General features: G+C 37.0%; 1 protein-coding gene across 8 annotated transcripts in view; it reads left to right on the top strand.

The window, feature by feature from the left end:
• Window positions 1-24,601, top strand: part of PSPC1 (paraspeckle component 1) — a 121,788-nt gene that overhangs the window by 18,547 nt on the left and 78,640 nt on the right. For 5 of the 8 annotated variants that reach the window (XR_012655048.1, XR_012655049.1, XM_032787195.2 and 2 more), the window contains exons 5-6: window positions 4,091-4,175; window positions 5,105-5,213. Coding sequence is in view for 6 of the 8 variants with exons in the window: in XM_032787195.2 (XP_032643086.1) it covers window positions 4,091-4,175; window positions 5,105-5,213 (194 nt within the window). In the remaining 2 variants the exon portion in view is untranslated. Of the gene's footprint in view, window positions 1-4,090; window positions 4,176-5,104; window positions 5,214-6,411; window positions 6,581-8,744; window positions 8,766-12,243; window positions 12,524-24,601 lie in introns of those variants that run through there. The other 3 variants (XM_032787199.2, XM_032787197.2, XM_075061686.1) reach the window with 3 other exon arrangements.

Genomic DNA, 24,601 nt, shown 5'->3' on the forward strand with positions numbered 1-24,601 from the left:
AAAAAAAAAAAAGCTGAACGGGCTCCATGGTTGCCGTGCTATGGCGTCTACCAGGGCAATCCAGGGAAAAAGGGCGTGAAATGATTGTCTGCTGTTGCTTTCCCAGAGGAAGGAATGACTGACGACATTTACCCAGAACCACCCGCGAGAATGATTTTTCCCTCCATCAGCCACTGGGCTCTCAACCCAGAATTCTAAGGGGCGGGGGAGACTGCGGGAACTATGGGATAGCTTTGGAATAGCTACCCACAGTGCAATGCTCTGGAAATCGATGCTAGCCTCGGACTGTGGACTCACACCGCCGAATTAATGTGCTTAGTGTGGCTGCATGCACTTGACTTTATACAGTCTGTTTTATAAAACCGGTTTATGTAAAATCGGAATAATCCCGTAGCGTAGACCTACCCATAGTCATCCTGTGATCAACCAATACACTCAGGTCTTTCTCCTTCTTGTCGCTTCCACTTGATAAGTCCTCAGTTTATAGCAAAAAAAACCCCAAAAAACTTGTTGTTAGTCTCTAAGTGTATGACCTTGCACTTTGCAATATTAAATTCCATCCCATTTCTGTTACTCCAGTTTTCAAGATCATCCAGTTCTTATATGATATGTTCTTAAGGTAAAATATCTTAGGAAATATGTTTCTAAGATATTTTATCTTAAGAACGTATTTCCAACACACATATACACACACACACACACACATATATATATATATATAACTCTTTGTACAAATACCTATACATAAATCACACAATATTCATGACCAGCATGGCACTAGCTTTCATAAAAGACCTTACTTGATGCTCTTAATTTGATTACTTATTCTTTGGGGTTCAGATCCCCCATTCTTCTGATGGGGTGGATGGACCCTGTTTGTCACACCTCACTACTAAGGTTAATGTCCATTATCTCCCGTTCTGCTTCTGCGTCAAACAAGCCCCAGTGGTTTTTTCTGAAGTTCTTTTTTCTTGATCTGGAATTGGGAATTCTTCTACACAATCTATCTGATTGTACTGGTTTGGAAGATCAGCTGAGACTGAGCCAAGCCCAAAATGGGTTTTGGTAGCTTTGTCTTCAGATGTCCTAGGTCTGATGTTATCACCACTTTCCAGTTTATTGGACCTTCATTTTCAGACTGGAGTAAGAATATTCACTTGAACCTCAGTCTTTCCAGATTCTTGCTCAATTTTGGATTGCTGATAATCCTTGGTGAGGATGTTTTTTAAGAAGTTCATTAAGCACCTCTCTTTAAAAAAAAAAATAAAATAAAAAAAATTATCTATTGCACTTTCCTGAGAGTTCTAACAAGCTACCTGTTTTGTGGTTTCAGCTTCCACCTTCCATGCTTAGGCAACAGTTCTCATATGGTATATGTCCAAGAGTTTGAAGGAGCTGTGTTAAGTCTGATATTAAATATATTAACAATCTGGGAAGAGTGGTGAGCAGCGAGGTAACGTGCAGATTGCAAGTTATTTAGGTTATTCATGTCCAGAGAAGACTTTGACGAACGTCATGAGGATTTAACCAAGCTAGGTAAATAGACAACAAGATGGCAGAAGAAATTCAAAGTTATTAAGTGCTAAGTAGTGCACGCTGGGAGGAAAATTTTAACTACTCACACTTTACAGTGTTCTAAATTAACTGTATTGACTTGGGAAGGGGATCTGGGCATCATGTTGGCACCTCAGTGAAGACCTCTGCTTAGTGTACAGCTGTAGTCAAAAAGCAAACAGAAAAGAAATAGGAAATACGAGAAAAATAAGTCATTATATAAATTCATGGTGAGGCCTCATCTGAAATACTGCACCTCATTTCAAATGAATGTGGCAGAATTAAAATGAGTTTTGAGAAGTCCATTGAGAATGATTTGGGGGCATGGAAAAACTCAACATGAAGAGGTATTGAAAAGGCAGATTGTTTAATGTATACACTTTCAAAATATTTCCTCTAATTAATGATATAGATAAGGTAGATTGAGAGCTTATATTCTTTCATAGCACAAGAAGGCGGCAAGGAAGGGGACACTGAGTGAAATTGAAAGTTGCAAATTCAAAACCAATAAAAGGGAATGATTTTTTACACTGTGTAATTAGACTGTGGAATTCATTGCCACAGGATGATGTTGAGTCCAAGAACTTCTTTGTATTAGGAAAGGACTGCATATTTATATGAACAAGAGTATCCAGAGTTATAGTTAATGGGGAACATGATGATGAACTAAAAGAGTACTGTGAGGGAGATAAAACCTCAGGTTTTAAATCATTGTAATGGTTCTGATAGGGTGGATTTGATTTAAATCAAGTTGATTTAAATAATTTAAATCACTAGTCAGGAAGACTTGATTTAATCATGAATCTCTACATAAAAGTGCATTCTTGTTGTTTTTTATAACTTCAATACATATTCTTTACAGTTCAGAGGTAGATGTAGGTTTCATTTTTAGAAGGTATACATTTTTGAAGAGATTTATTTTGAAAACTTTTCAGATTAGTTTTACAGCTATATCAGAAAATGAATGATTGTTTGGTTATTTCATTTCCCAAAGGTAATAGAAGCAGATATTTAGGAAGTCATTGGAGGTGAACTTTCTCCAATCCAACATTAATATTTGGAGGATTTTCTTGACATGCTGAATTAGAAGGAGAACCTCTTTAGACAGGCATTTAAATTGTTTTATTTAACTAAAACAACGTTATGTATTCTAGATTTTTTTTCTTCAGCAGCAAATGTGATATTTTAACAAAACAAGCATGAATTTTTGAATTTAGTTAAACATTCGTTTTTTAAAATCAGGTTTGTTTTTGTTAAAATTGCTTTTAACTAAAATAGTACAATTTAATTTAATTTATTTATTTATTAATATTTACTGTGTCAGCCAGGTCAACATGAGAAACTTAAAATATTGGCTTCTGCAGCTAACTCAGTCGTCTTCACCTTCATTTTCCTGTTTGTTCATAACCTGGAAAAAGAAAAACAAGCTTTCTTGCTTTTTCAGGTCCCAAATGATTTCTCAATTTGAAATGAATTAGTCCAAAGGAAGAAAATATTCTTTCTACACTGGCAGAAGAAGCTGCTGCTGTTAAAAGTGAGATTATCACTTCAACAGTCTCTGAATCCAAGTGCTTAAGTGACTTCTACCAGTTTACTGGTGTGACTTTCTTTAAAACATCATCAACAAACATATTTCTTGAATGTTTTTTATTCCCAACTGGGTCTCTCTTATGGCCTGCTGCCATTATAGTGAGAGAATGGTATGGTAGATCTCAAATCAGTGAAGGCTAACCTCAGAAAGACCTCAGGACTTCTGGAATATGCTGCTCAACCCGTTTCACTTTTGTTTCTACTGCCTGTCCCTCCCTTGTCACACATATCTCCAGACTTCTGCTTGTCCAGATCTATTCCACCCCCAACAATCTTCTATTCATTGAACTTTTTGAAACTTTGCACTTTTAGAGAGAGGAGAGGGATTGACTCTGTGTACTCAAATTTACAGAGAGAGAATAGGGTTGAGCTCTGTTATTTCTCACCTCTATGTATTATTTATTTATTTTAAAACATTTTTTATAACAAGCATGTTATCTCTGGACACACAAATGCACGGTTTGAGAACTGCAAAACTAAGCATCTCTGAAGGTATCTTTTAGTCTGAGCACTGAGTCCCATTGGGTAGATAGAAAGATTAACCTGAATAATCTATACAGAAACCCTTGGAACTCCATAAGATTGAGTCCCTAATCCATGAACTATTGGAACTCATTTACAAAACTTCTTAAACGTTACATGAATATATTGTCTTGTACTATAGAATTAGAATTTATAATCCCTATTCCATGATACATTATAGCTCAAAGATATTATCTTAACTAAAACTATCTTTAGATAGGTTTTTCCTCAAAGTATTTTATCAAAAAAATCTGATTTTAAAAAAAAATCTGATTTGTATTCTTTTTTAAAAATCATTGATTTTTATCCACCATGGATAGTGAACATTTTGCTGTGTGCATTTCACTGTTGACAATGGAACACTTGTAACCACTGAAGTTAATAGAATAATTAAGGGTCTTATATAATATCTAACTTTTTGCAGATCTCATGAGGCGCCAGGAAGAACTGAGACGTTTGGAAGAACTTAGAAATCAAGAGCTACAGAAACGCAAGCAAATACAATTGAGGTATTTTGTCTTATTTGGTATTGATCCGGCATTGTACTAGACATTCTAAATATGTAACTGATATTTTAGGTCTAGTGAATGAATGTAGGTATTCTAGTTTATAGGGACTGATTATGAAATCTAGTGCAAGCAGGTTTTTTTTTAAAAGAATGCATGAATAATGCTCTTCTGCATGTGCAAAAGACTATAAATATATGATGTTTCAATCCAGATGTACTTAAAAATAAACAGAATATGAAATAGAGGGCTTACACCCTCTATGGTATAATGGTGGCATGTTTTTAATAATTCTGTGGGTTTATTATTTCTTATGATCAGCTGTGTTCAGTCTAAATAGCATAGGATTATATTAATTTGTTTTCTACATTCCTTGTGCCAGTTTCTTTTAAGAACTATTTTTACAAACGTGAATGATATTTTGTTAATGTACTGAGATTCAATAAAATTGGTGAACGGGCTTAGTGACTTGAATTGAGTTCACCAATGCCTTTGGGAAAACTCTTTTCTGATGCTCCTATTCCTTATTTTTGCATTTCAAAATAATTTACTGCAGTGAAATATGTACCAGAATGCAAAAAACAACTTGCAGGAGTTATTGATAAATTGTAGTTTTTAACGTTGTTTAAAATAAAAATAAAACTCAGTTACCCAGGCTTAAACTGTCATAACCATGGATAGCTGAGAACACACCTATAATGCTGTTAGATATATACCAGGTGTGTGCCAAAATACTTCAGTGAAATGTCAAAGCCCAAAAGGTGGAGTGGAGGACTAGTAGTTAAAGTGTTATGATGCTATATAATGATTTAAGCTATAAGAAGTTTTTTTAATTAACTTGAAATTCATTCAGTTTAGCCCTAAGAGTCTATTGAAACACATGTATGAAGAGGTCATGAACATAATTTACACAAGTTTATGAATAATTTTAGACATGAAGAAGAACATCGACGTCGTGAAGAAGAGATGCTACGGCAGAGAGAACAGGAAGAACTGAGACGACAGCAGGAAGGAGGATTTAAGCCAAATTTCTTGGACAATGTAAGTAGAATTCTGTTATATTAGAATCTGAAGTGCAGAAGAAGCTTTGGTTCTTTTTCTGTATTTTCAAGAACGACCAGATTGAAATGTCTTCCTGTCCTGGCTACTTGTACTACTTTCCTGTGAATGCTCTTATTTCACAGAGACACCACAGTGATCAATAGTCTGGTTTCATTTTAACCCCCATGATTTTGCCTAGGGTACGTATTGACAGTGCTCTTATTCCTCCAAGTCAGTTATTCAGAATTTTAACTAAGTGAAGATTTTTAGATATTCATATATTTTGTACATTCAGGAAGTATTCTCCTGTATAATCCCACAATCTAAACACACTACCACTATTTTCCAAGGTCAGATGACAGTGTTTCCCTTGTGAATAGAAATACATATAATAATAGCAAAGGCCATGTCTACATCGAGAGTTGCACTGGTTTTATTAAAGGCATTAATTTTAAATCATTTAAGTTTAAAGTGGTGCAAACCCCTGTGTAACACTCTCTTATTTTAGTTTGAGTGGTTTATTTTGGTTTAGATTAAGTCTGTTAAGGAAAATAAGCCACTTTTAAACAGAAATAAGAGTGTTTACACGGTGGGTTGCATGGTTTAACTAAATTGGTAAAAGTTTGTCTGTAGACAAATCCTAAGATTACAGCCCATCTTGATTCTGTCACTGTGGGTAGAAAAAGGAGACTCTTTTTTCTAAATTAGGGCTAAAGATAACCTGCAATAAAAAATGGGCGCATATCCCTTTTCATGAACTGGGTTAGGTGGCCTAGTGGTTAGCGCTCTGGTGTCACAACTCAGTGGGTAGGTCTTAAAGTTCAGGCTCTCTTTTAATTAGAGGTGCAGTGAGGTGAGCACATGGCTTGGATTCCTCTTGTATTAGAGGCAATAGTAGGGGGCCTGGACCTACCCACTCCACTGGGCTCCAACCGAGGGGCCCTAGGAGAGTCAATAGCATGTAGCCCACAAAGGTGCCCTCCAAGTTACCTTTTGTTGGTCACTTCCTACCTTCTGCGCCCCCCTCCGTCTAATATAAAGTGAAAAGAAAAGGCAACCGAACTGTCATCCCTAGCAAGCCTCTGCACACAGTCTTATTCCCTCTGGGAGTCTTCTCCAGCTCCTTTGTCAGGAGCTTTCAGAGTAGGTTTGTCTGCCTCCCTCCTGAGCTGTGTTCCCTTTTCAATCCTTTCTCTAGTTGGAGCATGCTCTGGAGGGGCGTGGAAATCTGGGCCCAGTCCTGTCTTTTTACCCCTTCTGGCCCAGTATGGAGTTTGTATACTCCATCACATTTGGAAGATACTGATATCTGGAGCGCTAGTGAAATGATGACATCATGAGAGAGGGAGAGTTTTAGAATTTTAAGTCTGGTCTATGGACAGTTACTGTACCGATCTTTCAGTTGGGTGAGGGGTGACTTTTTTCTGCAGAAATAGTTAAATCAGCACAACACCTAGTGTGGACACAGTTGTAATGTTAAGTTATAGCTTTTGGGAAGGGGAATAAGGTATGCACATATAAATCATCTTTATGCTGATATATCTGTATCTGCATTTTGGAGCTTGTGCCACTTTAAATATCCAGTATATTTAAAGCAGTACAATTTATGTATAGACAAGGCCTTAGCTTTGGGTTGTTTTTAGCATGTTGCTAATTGATTTAAAATTTGAGAAATTATATCATTGTTAAATATTCAGCACCATCACACTAGCTATTAAGGTTGAAGAGAACCTAACATGCATGTTCTGAGACATCCTAGGAGGTTCTTTAGCAAAACTATACAAAACCATGTTTGCTATTCCAAACGGAACCCCGTTTTTTCACTTTTTTCCCCAGGGTGGTGATGGTAGGAACGGAGCAAAAAAAGGCGTGGGTTATAGTTTTCTGTGTGGCATTGACAAGTGCTTTTAGAGGTTTTGGCCAGATCTATATTTGATGATGACTCTCTAAAAAGCTTGCTGCAGAAGATATTTCAGATTTTTGCCTTCATTTCTGTATGTGCTTGCATTGTGAAAAAGAAAATGAGTAAGCATTATGCTTTTTTTTTTTCTTTTGGTGAGGGAAACGATAGAAGAAGAGGAGATTTCAGAAATCTGGAAGGTTAAAATATTGCTATTGCCCCTTTGTGTGTAGTTTTTAATGTAGGGTTATATAAGATTTATGTATTATAAAACTTACATAATTATATTTAAATATAGGGATTAAGTATTTTATGATCTTAGACTGTACTTGAAATGCCAAATTTTACACTCTAGTTCACACTAGTGTCTAAAGATTTATAGCATATAATCTTTTACATACAGCATGTGTTTTACCTATCATCTTTAAGGCTGTATGAATGTGAATGTCAGATCCTGTCATTTCACTGAAATTTGACCCTCTGTTAAACCTGATGTCCTGAACAAACACAAAAATATATCATGAGAAGGGAAGAGGGATGGTTTAAGTGGAAAGTATTTTAATTTCTGTTAATAATTTATGCTGCTTCACACATTGAAATGGTCAGGATGCCTTTTTTGCGGAGCAAAGTCATGGTGTACTTACTGTAAACTCTTTTTGGAGAAACTTGTGTAAATGTTCCATTGAGTTCCACTCTGAGTAATTTGTGATCACCTGAAACAGTGCTGCTACAGGAAATTGTATGTATATTTTGTAATAGTCATACAAGTATGAGTCTTCTAAAACTGGTATGAGTTACACTAAAAATGGTTGCACATAAATTTATTTATTTTAAATTGGAATATGTCATGTGAACTTGAAATGGCAGATTCCAAATACTACTAGTTAACTATCTCATGGTTTTCAGGTCAGGTTTAATGATTCTAGTATTATAATGATAAGTTGGCTTTCATTCCAATAGCATTTTTAAAGGTGTGCAAAAATTAAGACAGTAATTTACATGATTATGGAACTTTTCCTCTAACAGTAGTTTCTAATGGAAGGAATCCATGTTATACTTACATAACTTTTACTTTTGAATGAAGCAGATGAAACCAATTTCATATATGTACATTACAGCACATCTATAGATAACTATAACAGTAATTTTGAAGTGTGAACGAGAGCGTCTTTATTAAAAGCATCTGGTTTTGGAGTAAATCAGAAAGATGAACAACTAATTTCAGGATATTGAGAAGTGGTGTATCTAATGAATTTCTGTCATCAGATTAATGAATATGATTTTTTCTATGATCATATTCCCTTTTAGTGATCAGTTTCTAGCTCAGACTTGTTGATTGTAAGCAGAGTTGATCTGCTAATTTGTCTTAGCATTAGACTGCCATTTTATCAATATTGAGAATGTTTAGTTCTGTATTTGAAGCCTCAAACTTTGATTTTTGTGGCTGAAACAGTAATTTCTATAATATATGAATATATTCATGGATGGTTTTCACTGTATCCAATCTTTGCCAGCAAGCTCTAATTATGGCATGTTTCTTTAATCCTTAGAAATCATACACTCTAATATCACTTTCGTATATGGAAAGAAATTAGTAATTGTTTCTAATACTTGTTTTTGTTTCTTAAAAGCTTTGAAAATATAAGCTTCCTTCACTTATATCCTATCCTTTTCACTGTTCAGTTTTAAAGAAGGACCTAAATGGTAAGTGTAATAATTACCAGATTTGGAACCCTTCATTCAAGAATCTTATATCAGGCTATCTTCATACATTAAGGTTACTTTCCATATCTTCAGTTATTTTTTAACTCTATTAAACTTTGATTTTCAGTATGTTTGACTAATTTTGAAAAGAGCACTTTGAAAAGAGTTTGATTATAATTTTTTAATATACTCTCGTAATTGCATTTGATTCAGTTACTAGTCAGTGTTTCTCAGTTTTATTTTTAACTGACAAAAATATAAGCCAAACAATAAAATTTTCTAATTTAAGCTGTTTTAAGTCTTTGAAAGGTTGATTTGGCCTGCTTTCTCAAAGAAATAATATTGAATTTACAAAATTAGGAATCTGCTTGCTCTCTGGCTTAATGGACGACCTTTTCCGAGGGTTGTCTAAGGATTTTCTTTGGTAATTAGTGTTACCTGTAATGCAGCAGGAGTTACCCTTAAATCCCCTTTTTTAGGAATATGTTTTCTTAATGTTTAAAGGTTGACGCTAACAGAATTCTGCCTTTATAGCTCAAAGATCGCTATATAAATTCTATACAATTTTCAGTTGTTGAATTTTGTTCTTATTTAATTTTGAAATTATCTTTTTCCTACTTAATCTCTTCAGATAACTCTCACTTTGCATAAATACTGTTCCTTGCTAGAAGGGGAACTTGTCTACTGTGGATAACAAATACAGCATTTTATTTACTAGCCACATAAATATTTGCTTTTTAATGTGATATTTCTTACTCTCGAACACAAATAACTTCAAAAGTTATGCTTAGTAAAGCTATTCAAATTGCATAATATTTAAAACCTCTTTGTTGGATGCCAAAGTGAATATTGTGTGCATGTGTATCAAAATCATTTCCCCAAATGTTCGTTTCAGTGCCTAGAATCTGTTCTTTTAATTCACTTTCCTCATTTGGGTGCGAGACATGGAGATCATCATTCTGAACCAGTACTAACAAAAATATTGAGCTTTCTGGGCAGGTCTACCAAAAATAGGCAGAAAATGCAGGAAGTGTGTTCTCAGAGATATAGTTCTGCAGCAGCAACATAAAGTGTGTATATATAATAAGATCAAATAGGGTATTGTAACCTGATAAAACACTAGTTACAAGGACTGAACAGTGCCATCACACTTAAGATCTATGTACTGATCTTTAAAAGAGGAGGTCATGGTATAGACTTCCGTGTTTTTGAAAATTTTACCCCAAGTTCCATTTTCAAATTGACAGGCGTTTAACTGAAGTGTCATAGAAAGTCAATGAGATTTCGGCTCCTACGTCATTTACTCTTCTAAGAATTTTACCCCTTGGTCTTTTAAAAAATTAATTGTAGCTGTTTAGTTGACTTCCCATTTGTTTTCTTACCTGAACACTGGAGCTTCTACCTATGTTCCATAGGCTTCAGAATAAGGAGTCTGCCACAGCGGAGGTTGCTTGAATAGAAGAGTCTCTAGTAGATTCAAAATGCAGAAGCCCTAAAAGAGCTGGGAGCAGAACAGAGAAAAAGAACTTACAGTGCATTCCTTTCCTCTTCCCCCCTCCCCTCCCCCACAAACAAATGGTGGTGAGTGTTTTTTAAGGATTTTTTCCTTCCAACTCCAATCCAAAACTGAGAGTAGGGAAAGAACTTGTTTCCCTATTTCTTTTCTCGCTTGAAGGTGCTGCTGTTGTGGCTGGCCCTGTCTCATGCTGATGTACAAATAAACACCAATAATGTGCATTAGTTCTACTTGTGATGAGATAGAGGAGCAAAGGGTCAGTTGAGTGCCCCTAAATATGAAAACCAGGGTTGGTCAGTTACACACCCTGGCCCTTATTTTAAAAAAAACAAAACAAAAACAGGAATAGAACTCGACTTCAATCATTCTGATTTCCTTGTACATCTAAAGGCTGTGCTAACTTTGAGAATTTCGAATGCAGGACTGGGCACTTGTGATAAAACTAATATTCTTTTCTTCTCTTAACCTTTTGTTATCTTTTGAAGAAATTGTTTCTTGTGCCACATAAATACATTGAGTAAACAAGGTCAACTGAATGTCTGTTCAAACCAGTGTCTGACAGCGAGCCTTCTACTATCAATAAATGCCAATTAGTTTCTATAATAATTTGGTCAACTTAGTGTGCTTTTTAGACCCCGACTCATCCCAGTAGTCCATGAATATAGTCTCTGTTCCTTGGCATAGATGGCTGTAAATTAAACAAACTGCTTTATAAAAATTTTATTTAACTGTTTCGCTTAGAAATTTTCTCCTCATTGTAATCCTGTATATGTACGAATGCATGTAATAGATTCATAGATTGTAGGGCTGGAAGGGACCTTGAGAGGTTATAGAGTCCAGTCCCCTGCCCTCATGGCAGGACCAAATACTGTCTAGACCATCCGAGATAGACATTTATCTAACCTACTCTTAAATATCTCCAGAGATGGAGATTCCACAACCTCCCTAGGCAGTTCATTTCAGTGTTTAACCACCCTGACAGTTAGGAACTTTTTCCTAACGTCCAACCTAAACCTCCCTTGCTGCAGTTTAAGCCCATTGCTTCTTGTTCAATCCTTAGAGGCTAAGATGAACAAATTTTCTCCTTATGACACTCTTTTAGCTAACTGAAAAGATACCAATAAGTTGCTTGTTTGACACCTTAATAGCTTTTAATGTAAAACTGGGTTTTGAAAAGACAAATTTGACTAAATGAAACTGATAAAACTAAATGAACAAAAGTCATCAGTGTGATACGTCCCTGCTGTGGCTTTTTATTCGGCGGTGGATCAAGTTATTTCCTGTAATAAAGTACTTTAGGTTGAGGGTAGGGCAAATGTTGTTTTTAAATGTGTGGCATATTTCTGCATTTCTTTGTAATTGTGCTGAATTGGTTTGGCAATACCATTAAAAAGTTTTCTTTCAAAAAATGGTAGTGATGCATGCTGTAGGGAAATCACTTACTTTTTTTTGCCCTTACACTTCCTCCATGTGCAAAACTCCCACTGAAATATATACTGCAGCCCGTAGATGGAAATGGATTCAATTCTGCAACAGCTATTAAAAAAACATTAAGAACACATCAGCTTTATTTTCAGAAACAAAACATATCCGTTTTCAGACTACAAAATAATTAAAAAGTCTGTAAATGATGCAGGTATTGCATTTTCTTACAGTAGGAAAGAACACTGCATGCATAGTGCAGATCTCACTTGTTACAGCAAAATGTGTATTTGTGTTTAGCCATGTTTATAAAACATTTTATATTTTTCATATATATATTTTGTTTAGCAAAGCTATATGCAAGTTGTCTTCCAGTTTTGCGGGGAACTGCTGTAATAATGTAAATAAACATTTTTTGAGTATTAGTGTGGGAGGATACTGTCTGAAATTCTTAACCTGTTTCTCTCCTTTTCTCATTGTTTCTGCAGTGGGAGGGGTGTAAAGCAGGTAGAGTCACCACCCAGCTACATGGAAAAGCTGCATGTTCATAGAGAGAGCCTGCTTTTATTAACAAAAATGTAATTCCAAAATAACACTATGAACTCCAGTCTGAGCTTTTTCTTTAGAACTGGGTGCTTCTGAAGTTCCTATCACCAGGATCTGTCTGTTGTGGACTCTGTTCCCCTCTGGCGAAGGTTTATTCCCACATTCCATATATTCAAGATGGAGTCAATAATTATCCTGCAATTTCTTACAGGTTTTCCACACCTGCTAAGATCAGTGGTTCCAAAACTTTACTGGTTGATGTACCTCCTTATTTAAAAAAAAAAAAAAATATATATATATATATATATTTGAAGGACCACATGCAATTTTATTCCTTTTATGCACATTTATTTTTGGCCTTAATAGGTTTACTTGAATATTCACAAACTCATAATAAAATAAACTTTTTAATTTGACTGGTGGAGATCTGCCTGGGACAAAAATTAGAAGAGAAGGGAGGTTAGCTGTGGAGGGAGTTTGGGTGGGAGAGTTAGAGGACAGTTGGTCAGGAATTTTTTGACAAAACATTTTTTGTCGGAAGATGCCAGTTTGGTGAAATTGAAGTTTTGCAGGAACCCACTTACTTTGACAAACTTCTGTTGGAAAAAAGTTTCTTGGGTTCAAGATGGAATTTCTGGTAAAAACCAGACTCTCACCCATCCCTGAATAGCTTAGTGGTCAGAGCATTCTCCTGGGATGTGGGAGACACTGGTTCAGTTCCCTGCTCTGCCCAGTTTAGATAAGTGCCTTTAACACCAGGCTGTTGGCTATTCTGGAATTTGTCTCTCTTCTGTTTGTTCTTGTGAAAAACTTCAGAAGCTTTAATTTTTGTCCTGATGTGGAATGGGAGAATTTTTTGAAGTTGGGTTAGACTGAGTAGTTATTTTGATTAGAGTGCAGGGAAGGCTCTGATGGTGGGTATATGGGTTGTGCAAGGAGGGCTAAGAAGGGAGGAGCAGAGAGGTGGTGGTGGAGGATGCTTTACCTGGGAATCAGGCAGCTTCAGCTCCTGTCACCCTTGTTCCTGGTTCCCATCCAGTTCTGTGAACCAGAGATTTCTGCCAATTCCACTGTAGCCTTAGGCTTCTGTAGAGAGTTTCCCACAGATTTCCTCTTGCCTTGGTTCCTGGACTCACAATTCCTTCCTCTTGGTTAAGGGATTCCATAGCCCTCCTTCTCTGGATGATGTCAGGATTCAAGCAGGTTTCCCTAGCCCACCAGTATCTAGGTTACAGCCTTTTCCACAGAACTTCCCTTGGTCTGACACACTTTGTCCTAGGCCCCAACACTTGTCCTCTCTAGCAGGGATTGCCAAACTTACTGACGCTCTGAGTCACATACAATAATCTTTAGGAGTTGGAGAGCTGCAAGACACGCACAGCCTGTCCCACTGGGTGGTGCATGCCAGAGTGTGGGGCTTTTTCCCCAATGACACACATGCACACACCCCGCTGGGCTAAAGCCCTTAGACACCCTCTGCAGGGCAAAAGCCCTTATTCCCACCACAGGAAAGAAGCCTCTAGTCCTACCACTCCACTGTGGGGCAGAAACCCCTACTCCCTCCTGCCCAATCTTGTGGGTGCAGAATGGGGAGGGGGTACATGGGGGCTCTAGGAGCTGCACTTTAACTGTAAAAGAGCCACATGCTGATTACAAGCCACAGTTTGGCCATGCCATGGGTTTGGGTGGTGATTCAGGCAGGCTTCCCCAGCCTTCAGCTTCCCATCTGATTCTGGTTCCCCTATCAGGGACTGTCTCTCCTGACTCGGTGCTCCCCTGCAGTTCTGCTCTCCAAGCTGTCTGCCCTCTCCTTAATCTTCATGGAAGTCACCTAATAGCTGGATTTTATGGTATTAAGGAGGTAGCTGTCTGACACCTGGCTCCCATGCCTCAGTTAGTCTGCTGCTCTCCTGAATATCTTTCTCCTTAAAGGGGCTATGTAATGGAGCAAGGTTTGGCTGGCCTTGGGCCTCACTTCCCTTTAAAGGGAACAGACCACTCTGTTCCAATGTACCACTTCAAACAAGGTTATATACACAGTTTGGTAACATCTGGAATAGGTCAGTAAGAGAATTCCAGCGTCCTGCTTTGTGGTAGGAAAACTTTCAAAAACAAATCAAGCAGAATTTTTTCCCTGCTCAGATAGTATTTTGTAAAGATTGGGAACTGATTTCTAATCTTGTATTCGACTCCTAAACACGTGTCAGTAATGTCATTTTTCAATAATATAGTAGCCACAGACTTTGGCTCAGATATACTCATTTAAAGAAAAAGTTGAATTTTAGTTGTAACTTGCACTTCCTATAGGATAAAGTAGGAATGTTTAGATTCTTTAGAACAGGGGTTGGCAACCTTTCAGAAGTAGTGGCCGAGTCTTAATTTATTCACTCTATTTTAATGTTTTGTGTGCCAGTAATACATTTTAACGTTTTTAGAAGGTCTCTTTCTCTAAGTCTATAATATATAACTAAACTATTGTTGCATGTAAAAAAAATAAGGTTTTTAAAAATGTTTAAGAAGCTTCATTTAAAATTAAGTTAAAATGCAGACCCCTCTGAACTGGTGGCCAGGACCCAGGCAGTGTGAATGCTACTGAAAATCAGCTCGCGTGCTGTGTTCGATGCGTGCCAGAGGTTGCCTACCCCTGCTTTAGAATATAATGTTGAGCAAAAAGGTTTTGATTTTCCTTTAATAGGTGCAAAAATAGTCTTACCCAGGTTATTTGGAGGTATACAGTAAACAATTTTAATCTTTAGTTTTTTTATTTTAATGTTGCAGTCAAATTTTCAGTGTTTGTGCAAAATATCTTTGAACAAAATCTATATTCAATTTCTTAAGAACATACAAACAGTAGGTAATTTTATAAAATAGAATTTAGAAGACTTGTCAGTCCATACATACTAAGCTTTTGTCTGCATCATGCTGTGGGCAGGATCACAGTGAAATAAGCAGAAATCAGTAATATGAATCGATGCAACTGTTTCTTCAGACTCACAGTTCCATTGAGTATTGCAGAGGGCGCAAATTATATTCTCTCACCTGTTGTTCCTTTTTTCTAGACTTTTTATATCTAGTTTTCTTAGTTTTAGTTTTCTTTTTGAATATGTTGACAAATCAAAGAAAACTGAAGTAAATAACTCTTAGTCCAAATGATTAACTTCACTTTTTTTTTTTTTTTTTAGTATTTCACACTCTAATGTTTTAGTTAGTTTTTTGGGCTTACCAAAATATAGTTGCTTTAAGTTGATATATTGCATTTTTTCTAGTGAATAAATTAAAACCACTTTTCGTTATAGTTTCATTCATATAATTTTTCCTTCCCTTGTTTGCTGAGACTTTTGTTATGTGCAACTTCTCTCTCAATTTGAATAGTTAATAACCATCTCTACTCCTGTATGGCAGGGTTGTTGAAAGTTTAAGAGGAGGAATGGGATGGTGCTTGTCTTTTGCCAGTAAAGTTTGCCACGTCATTGGTGCTCTTCCGCTTTACAGCATGTGGTGTAGATAAAGGTGATGTATGTATGGACTGATCCTGAAACCTGTCAAGAGAAATATAATTTGCAAGTAAATATAATTTTTACTTCGCCAAACAGATAACATATCCTTTCATCTGCACATTATTTTTATATGTAGGTCCTACCAAATTCAGCAAGTCCATTTTGGTCAATCTTTCATGGGTCATTGGGATTGTAAATAGTAAATTTAATTATTTCAGCTATTTAAATCTGAAATCCCTTCATAGTGTTGTTAGTTGTAGGGGTCCTGACCCAAAAAGGATTTGTGTGTGTGGGGGGGGCGAGCGAGAGAGAGCGAGTACTGCAACCCTTCTAACGCTGTTGCTCACAGCCGCTGGCTTCAGAGATTGGGCAACTGGAGAGCGTTGGCTGCTGGACGAGGTGCCAGCTCTGAAGGGCAGAGCTGATGCTTGCAGAAGCTGGGCCCTTAGCAGCTCCACTCTCCAGTCACCCAACTTGAAGGGCGGCGTCGCAGAAGTAAAGGGTGGCCGATGGTATGGTATTTCCACCTTACTTCTGCACTGCTGCTGCTGGGGCGCTGCTTTTTAGAGGCTGGGCGCCTGGCCAACAGTTGCCAATTCATCGGCCACTGAAGCTCTGGAACGGCAGTGCAAGAAGGTAACAGTGTCAAAACCAGCGAACCCCCCTAAAATAACATTGTTGATTCTCAACCCCCCCAACTCTCCCTTTTGGGCAGGACCCCAATTTGAGAATGGCTGGTCTCCCGCTGGGAAATCTGTATAGTATAACGGACAGAGGTAAGGCAGCCTTCAGAAAGTGGTGTGCCAAGGCTTCATTTATCACTCTAATTTAAGGTTCACGTGCCAGTAATAACAATTTTAACGTTTTTAGAAGGTCTCTTTCTCCTAAGTCTATAAATAATATAACTAAAACCTATTGTTGTATGTAAAGTAAATAAGGTTTTAAAATGTTAAGAAAAGCTTCATCAAATTAAAATAAAATTCCAGAGCCCCCTGGAGGGTAAGCCAGGACGCAGGCAGTGTGAGTGCACAGAAAATCATCTTGCCATGCCGCTTTTGGCATGGATGCCATAGGTTGCCTACCCTGGTATAAGGATAAAAAAGCACACAAAAGAACCCAGATTTCACAGTCTGATGTTTTTTCAGGCTGTGATTTGGTAGGCCCTATTTTATATATGCAGTTTACCAAGTTCTGAATATTAATATTGTACTGAAAGTACTTATAAGAACTTATATGATTAGAGAATTGCTGTGTTTAACACCTCTGTTGAAAAATTGGCTTTCGAGTATATTGTGGGTACAATAAATAATTTGGTTTGATGCTGCCATGTCCAAATGCTTGGCACTAACCCTCACGTTTGATTGTATGATAAAACATATAAGAAATATATAATAATAATCAAATGTCATGTTCCGTGTAATTAAAAGCATTTAAACTGGAAAAAATGTTAAGATTTCCAAACTAAAAAAGAACATTGTGTTACTAAGCTTGTGAAAATTGGCTCTGCTGCTGTTTCCTCTCTTTTCAAAATTTTTGTAAAGATATGGCACTGGCAAATTGTCATGAAACATAGATTAATTAGGGCTTGGAAAGGGACCTCAGGTGATCATTTAAGTCCTACACCCCGCTCAAGGAGCAAGACCAAATCCCCACATCCCTAAATGCCCCATGTTGTACTTTGGTATTCCATCTAAAAATAGTTCCAGAATTTCATTTTATATGTCTGGTGCACTTTAACCCAATGAAATTTTTTTTTTTTTTTTGTTTTCCTGGAACCAGTTGGGAATATAGTTATATACTTTTAATTCAGTTTTTCTGTCTTCAGTCATGGCATCTCATATCTTAAATTTAATCTTTTCAAGTATCTAATGCCCCCTCTATCTGGATCCAAAGATTTAATTAGCTCCTTTGTCATATGCATTATGGAAATTGTTAATGTATGTAATGTATTAAAAATTGTATTGTTTTAAAATTTTGTAACTTTAAAGTTAAGAATTTTTTGCTGTATTTCTACATGTACAGGTGGTACAATTAGTCCAGCTTTCTCTCTTACTGGGTAAGACAGCTCTTCATCTTTGCAGCCTCCACAAGTGGGGATTTGTGGAGTATGGAATTAATGGAAAAGTGTGTAACTGAGGTTCTGTGAAGGTAATATATCCTCCATATTGCCACACATCCTCCAGTTTTCCTTGAGAGTCAACTACTATGATGTTAAACTACTACTGTCAGTTAAATCAAATGTAAAGTAAATGACTGGAAAATAACTTACTGCATAAAATCCTTTAAAATCCATCCCTGGACATTTGAACGTAAGGACACACCATGAGCTTGGATAAGGTGGATATTGCTTTTAAATAACTATTTTTACAGGTAAGTACTATTTTATTTCTCAGAAATTAGTTGTTTTCTGTCACTAGTACATTGTGAGCAATAAGTATGTGTGAAACTCTGGTCACAAATTGGCATGATGTTTATCCTGTGTTTTAAATAGTAACAAATACGGTAATGGTAATAAGGGTTATTATTAAATTGGATTTTTTTCCATAAGTTCACATTTTTGAGAGTAATTGAAATGATAGGAACATGAAGCTAGATTTTTTTTCATGCCTGCTGCTTCCTTAGTTCTTAAGCTGTGCTTGACAGCTCCTGGGGATTAGGAATAAAATGTAGGAACTGTTTGATTCTCATTTGCTTTTAAAAGTAAGTATTTTTTAAAGTGGCTTGCAAACACTTTTTTTTTTTTATTTAAAGAATTGAGCATATGCCCTCTTAGTTTATTTGATTGATAAAGAAGGCCTGAAAGACTTAGTTGCTTAAGACGAAAAACATAAAGAGATTTACATCAGGAATGTAAAATCTAAACTTCTCTTGTTTTGATGGATAGGTCCAACAGATCAGCAGGAGCTCTAAGAGATGTTTAATGTGAGCTCTTTATATCTTAATTGAAGTTTTGAGGGTGTTGAATCAAGTCTTTCGTTATTGAAAAAGTTAGCTGTTAAAGTTGGATTGATGATAAACACAGTACTAAAATTCTCTGGGCTCTTGTGGTGATGTAATTTCATTAGCGTTCCAGTCAACATAGTCTTCTAATCTAGATAGATCCTGAATTTCTAATTAAAAAGCAATTTTTTTTAAAATCCTTTCAGTCTTGCTTTATCTCCAATTAAGAAGCAAAAAAGGCACAAGTCCTATTTTTTCCTTTGCAAGGTTATCTAGAAGTAGTTCCCAGAAGCCAATGAGAGCCAGGCAACACAAACTGCTTTGTGAGCTTGGGGTGCGGCATCCTCCTCTGCGGGAGAAGGAGCCTATTTTGAATGGTGCTTTGAATAATGGGGGGAAGGCAGGGGGAGAGAATGGAAATGCCTGAGTGATATTAACTTCTGTTTTTTATGAGGGAGTACCCATCAGTGTTCTCTCTGATTTTTTCCATCCATGTGTGGAATGAATTTTGTTATGTGCACCATATTGAGGTGATGTGTGCCACCAGTAGAAACCAGAAACCTAGATACAATATACATTTTAAAAAAGTTAACATAGGGGTATCAGGGGGTAGCCATGTTAATCTGGATCTGTAAAAGCAGCAAAGAGTCCTGTGGCACCTTAAAGACTAACAGACGTATTGGAGCATGAGCTTTCGTGGGTGAATACCTGCTTCGTCGGATGCATAGGGGTAATTACTCCAGTGAGGACAGGATATGCGTTTTAGAACTCACTACAGAAATAATTAAATTTAAGCGTAAGAGAGGAATAAAAATTATGAAATGCATAGACCAGTCAAAAAACTAAAATAACACACTGAAAGAAGTATCAAGAAGTAATAACAATAATATAGGTATGTGTTGAGAGGTTAGTATGAAAGACAGAGTGTGACCGTGTATGTGTGTGTGAGACAGAGACCAACGCTCGTTGCTCCTTTAAGTACTCTGACTCCACATTAAGTATGCTCCCCTTTTAAATAGATCAGCAAGTTCAGACACAGCAGCAGCTGCCATCAGTCTCCCTCTCTCCTGAGCCCTGTCATGTCTGTGTCCCCCCCTTACCCCCCACAGCCGCTCTGTGGAGATGGGGGAGAGGAGGAGACCCTGACATGAGCACCGTCTCTCTCCTCCCGCACAGTGAACAGGAGGCTCCCGGGAACAGCTCCAAGGCAGAGGGCAGGAGCAGCACATGACAGTAGGGGGAGGGACACCTGTACTTCACGGCACTTGATAGTCTGCTGGGTGGCTGACCAGCCGCACAACTTACAGGGAACTTAGGTACTCATAATCATGGAAGTTCCATACTAACAACTGTCCCTTCCTCTTTAGTGAACCTCTACTCTAAAAGTACATGTTTTGTTAGGATGGTCTGTTCATTGAGAGACAGATTGCTAACTGGGCCAGGTGGCACTTACGGAAATATGATAGCATTAATCAAAACCTTTGAAAAAGGAGTGTAAATAACCAGTGTTTCTGTACAAATAACACAAGTTGTCTTCTCTTTAAATATGTGTATATATACACTCAGTTAAACACTGTGTGTGTGTGTGGATATATACACATACATACACACACCTTTTATAAGAGTTTACCATCTGTATTTTTGTTTTACACTTGTAATTTGGAAGGAGAGTAAAGACTTGTAAGTATTCTGTAACAAATTCAGCACATAATGGTGGTTGCAGTTTTCTTCTGAGGAGCTTAATGCATTGGTGTTTTTCCTTACTCCTTGAAATTTTGAACAGTGGACCAAAAGTGAAAATTAAATTCTGTAGTTCAGATTTATGCAATTATTGTAATAATATGCCTCAGTGTGCTAAATGCTTTCCAAAGAGAGAAGGAAAACTGAGTCCCTGCTCCAGAAGGCATAAATCAAAAAAGTTAGGATACATTTTACAGTTTTAGTATTTGAGGCTTCTAATACATATCTTTTGATTTAAAAAGTTGTAGTTTAAAAATTAACTTTTTTTCAGAATCCATATGTATACTTAGATATTTCCTTAGATAAATGGTAAACTTAAGGTCTGTTTTTTAAAAAAAACAACAAAAAAAACCCCTTCAGCTCCATAAAATCATTGTTCCACTTATTGAGCACTAGATCTATGAAGTCCTGCACAATGGACATTAAAAAACCTTTGGGGCTAGGGGATTTTCTTAACAAATTAGATTCTAATAACAGTGAGCCTAGAAAAGGGAGACAGTGAGGCTAGAGCAGGGAGCTGAAAATTTGGGAAACAGAGATTCTACTCCTGAGTAGACTATGTGATCATGAGCAATTCATGTAGCGGGAAATTCTTCCCCCCGTATTTATGGACAGTGTAACCTTGTTTTGTGAGTGCTCACTCCATTGAAAACAACTTGAGTAAAGATGGCAGAATCTGGCTTTTAATGCGTCTGTGCTTAATCTTCTCCATCTGTAAATACCCATCTTTTGTATAGCACTGTGATACCCTGTGAAGGAAAGGAAAATATTTATTATTATAATGTAAAAGACCAGGTATAAAAATTTACTCCCCAAAACTCCTAAATCTTAAGGCTAATCCTGAATATACTTTTCACAAATGCAGGAAAGCATGAACAATTATAGAAAAAAGACTGAAATGTCAGTCGACAAAGAATATATAAAAATTGTCAAATTTGGAATAAAGTTTTGTAATAGATCAACAGATTTTAAATCTTCCCTGGTATTAGGCTACAAGTTTTGGGTTTGCGTCAACAAAGTTCTAAACATCATCAAAATAAGAATATAAGAAAATTCTTGCCATCCATTATCACTTGCATTTTTGGGTTGGGACATGGCATTGTCCAAATGAAAGAATTTAGACTATATGAAATTTTGTCTCAAACTTTTCCGTAAAGCGCCACAGGAATCAAATTTAGTTTCTAGAGCCAGGATGGTATTGCATAGTCTGTCAAAGGAGAAGCCAGGTTAAGAATTCAAAAAGAATGTAGAGTGAAGTTTGCCTGGTCTTCTGTGGTGCTGGATGAGAGTTGTCTCTGAACAGGCAAGAGGCACTTAAATGATAGTCTGACTGAATTTCTCCAGTGTTCCCACAGTAGATTTTTTTTTTTCTTGGGTGCCTCTTCAGCAGTGTCATACAAAATAGTATGTTGTTTAAGAGTCAAGTTTATTTCAAAGTGGGCAGAGGAAGAAGTCTCCTTGTGAAGACAGTAACTAATTCTGCTTAACTAAAAAGCAGTCATTGCCACTGTACACTAAAATAGGATCCTTTCCCCTCACTAAGTGGGGTATATACTGTAGTAGGACTGAGCCCTTGTTCAGAAGAGTTGCATTTTGTTGTCAAAAGGTTTTATATTTGATTATTTTAAATCTGAGGGGGATTTTTGCCAGATCAGTGAGAAACCTCCTTGCGTAGTTAGTGGAGAGATTTATACCCCAGTGTGTTGTCACGGTAAATATTTTTGGTTCAGACCACTAGTGCTGTCATTGGGTTTCCCCACCCTTCACTTGCCCAAGCAAGCACAGTGATGTCAAGTCATTGTTCACAATTTTCTTGCTCTGAGTTTGGTCTTACCCTTTCCCAGTCAGACTGCTGCCTTACTTAGAACAACATGCGGGAAAGTGACCTCTCTGGCTGCTTCTGACTCGAACTCAGCAAGAAGTATTTTTCCCATCCGGTGATATGAGATTTTGGACATTTTCCCCATACCTTATCGCATCAAAACATCAAAATCTCAATTTTTTGCAAATCAAAAATCAGGGTGTTTTTTTATACTTTCATTTTTTTTTTTACTGTAAATTAACTTAAATATTGAAAGTTATTTGATCTGAAAAACTTTCATTTAGAAGATATCAAAATGGGACATTTTGACAATTTTGAAACTTTACAAAAGTTTTTAAACTGGAAATTTGTCAAAACCAACTCTTTTGGTATTAGCAAATTAGCATTTTCCGAGGAACAACGTTTTTGTTTAAATATTCCTGACCAGCTCTACTTCCTGTGCGTCCAGCATTTGTCTTTTGATCAGAGAAGGCTAAGAGAAAAAGAACCTTCTCCTGAACAGCTACTTACTTTCCTTCAAGGGTCTAAAGTGTTTTCTGTGGTCTCTTGCTCAGTGACTGAAAGCAATTTCTGGAGCTATGACTGAAGGAAACAAAGAGAGTCCCTAAAATAAGCACTCCGTTTGTCTAAAAGGTAGAGAAGCTCTGCTTAACACCGCAGTGGACAGAGACAGTTTCTGGAATAGTAAAAGAGAGAACTCTCCACTGTCCCCCTATCAAAAAAAATTCACAACAAACTCTGAAGTACTTTGATTCCTTCCTAGCTACCGATTTTTAGTAGGAGGCATTAACTTCTTCCAGGTATTGCCTAAAGTCGGAGGGAGACATGCTGGGCTGCTCAGTCATCTTAGCCCTGTTTAGGTCATATGTAAACCCTTTTCTTAGTGAAAGGATCTCCTAAGTTTCTGGTGGTGAGCTTCTTAAGTTTTTGCTAAATCTGCTGAGGTAGTGTGTATACTTCCAGATAATTTTGGAAATAATCAGATCTGCTTCCTTAAAGTAGATTCCTCATTTCTTGCCTATGACTTGAAGAAGAGCTCTGTGTAAGCTCAAAATCTTGTGTGTCTGTCCAAATGAAGTTGGTCCAAAAAAAGATATTGCCTCACCCACCTTGTCTATGAAGTCAGGCATCCGTATGTACTCTAACATCAGTTGAAAGGTTAGTCAGGGTAGGAAGAAGAAGTCTCCTAGAAAGCTGCACGCAAACCTTGGACCTAGGCTAAAAAATTAAAACTCTCCAGGAAGTCCTTTCACAGTTAGGAGCCTGACAAATATGCAGAACTTTCTCAGGATTTCAGCTGACATCCTCGGCTCACTGGGCATGATAGATATGGCTCGATACCATGGTCTGAATGCAGATGTGACTCCAGATAGAGTAATTGACCACAGAGTACTTGCAGCTGGGCTTCTGTGAGAAGCTGCTTTTTTTTGTAGAATAGGCAAAGGGGCTACAGATGCCTGTTTCTCTTCATTCTCCTCCCTTTTCCTCAGGATTTTTCTAGTTCAGCCTTGTCTCTTGTACTCCTTTAATGTTTTCTAGAGCTGTCAATTAATCACAGTTAATGTATGTTGTGATTTTTTTTTTTTATTCTCACGATTAATTGCAACTTTTTCTAAAAAAAAAAAATTAATTTGACAGCCCTAATGTTTTCTCATAACATCTTTCTGATCAGAAACCAATTCCTGTCCTGTTGGGGACCAAGTCATAAAAAAACACATTATATTCCCACTTTTATTGCTTGTTGTGATTCTAGATGCTCCTATTCTTCCTCGCTTCAGTAAGAGAATTGCCCTCTCTGTTAGCAAGATGTATCTGGCCAACAGACTTTTTCAGTTGGAAGGCATCAAAGTGGAGAAGCAGGAGAGAGGGGACCCCTGTGAGCAGGAAAATCTTGGATATTGATTGTTTGTTACCCTGTTTGGCAAAACAAATGAGAAGAAAGAGCCCAGCATCTGTGTTGTCTTGAATGATCCACAGAAAGTATATTACCTGGAAAATAGAAATGTTTTCGTTCCTTGCCATGCACAAAAACAAGTATGTTCTAATAAAGAACTTGAACTGCCTTTACATTTGCTGGATCAAGTTTTATGGAAAACCTATGAAATCTCATAAGTCAGATAATGAGATTCAGCTTTTTAAAAAATAGATAGCAATGAAAAACACTGCTCACATCAGCAATTATCTCCCTTATACTAGTCAATAAATTTCTGTTCTTCTCTGCTATTTTCAAAATTTTGCAACCATCCAATCAGATTCTGCTTTCAAATAAGTTGGAAGGTTACACTGGTTATATTCTGTCCC

Source organism: Chelonoidis abingdonii, chromosome 1 (assembly GCF_003597395.2).
Source record: "Chelonoidis abingdonii isolate Lonesome George chromosome 1, CheloAbing_2.0, whole genome shotgun sequence".
Classification (NCBI taxonomy): Eukaryota; Metazoa; Chordata; order Testudines; family Testudinidae; genus Chelonoidis; species Chelonoidis abingdonii.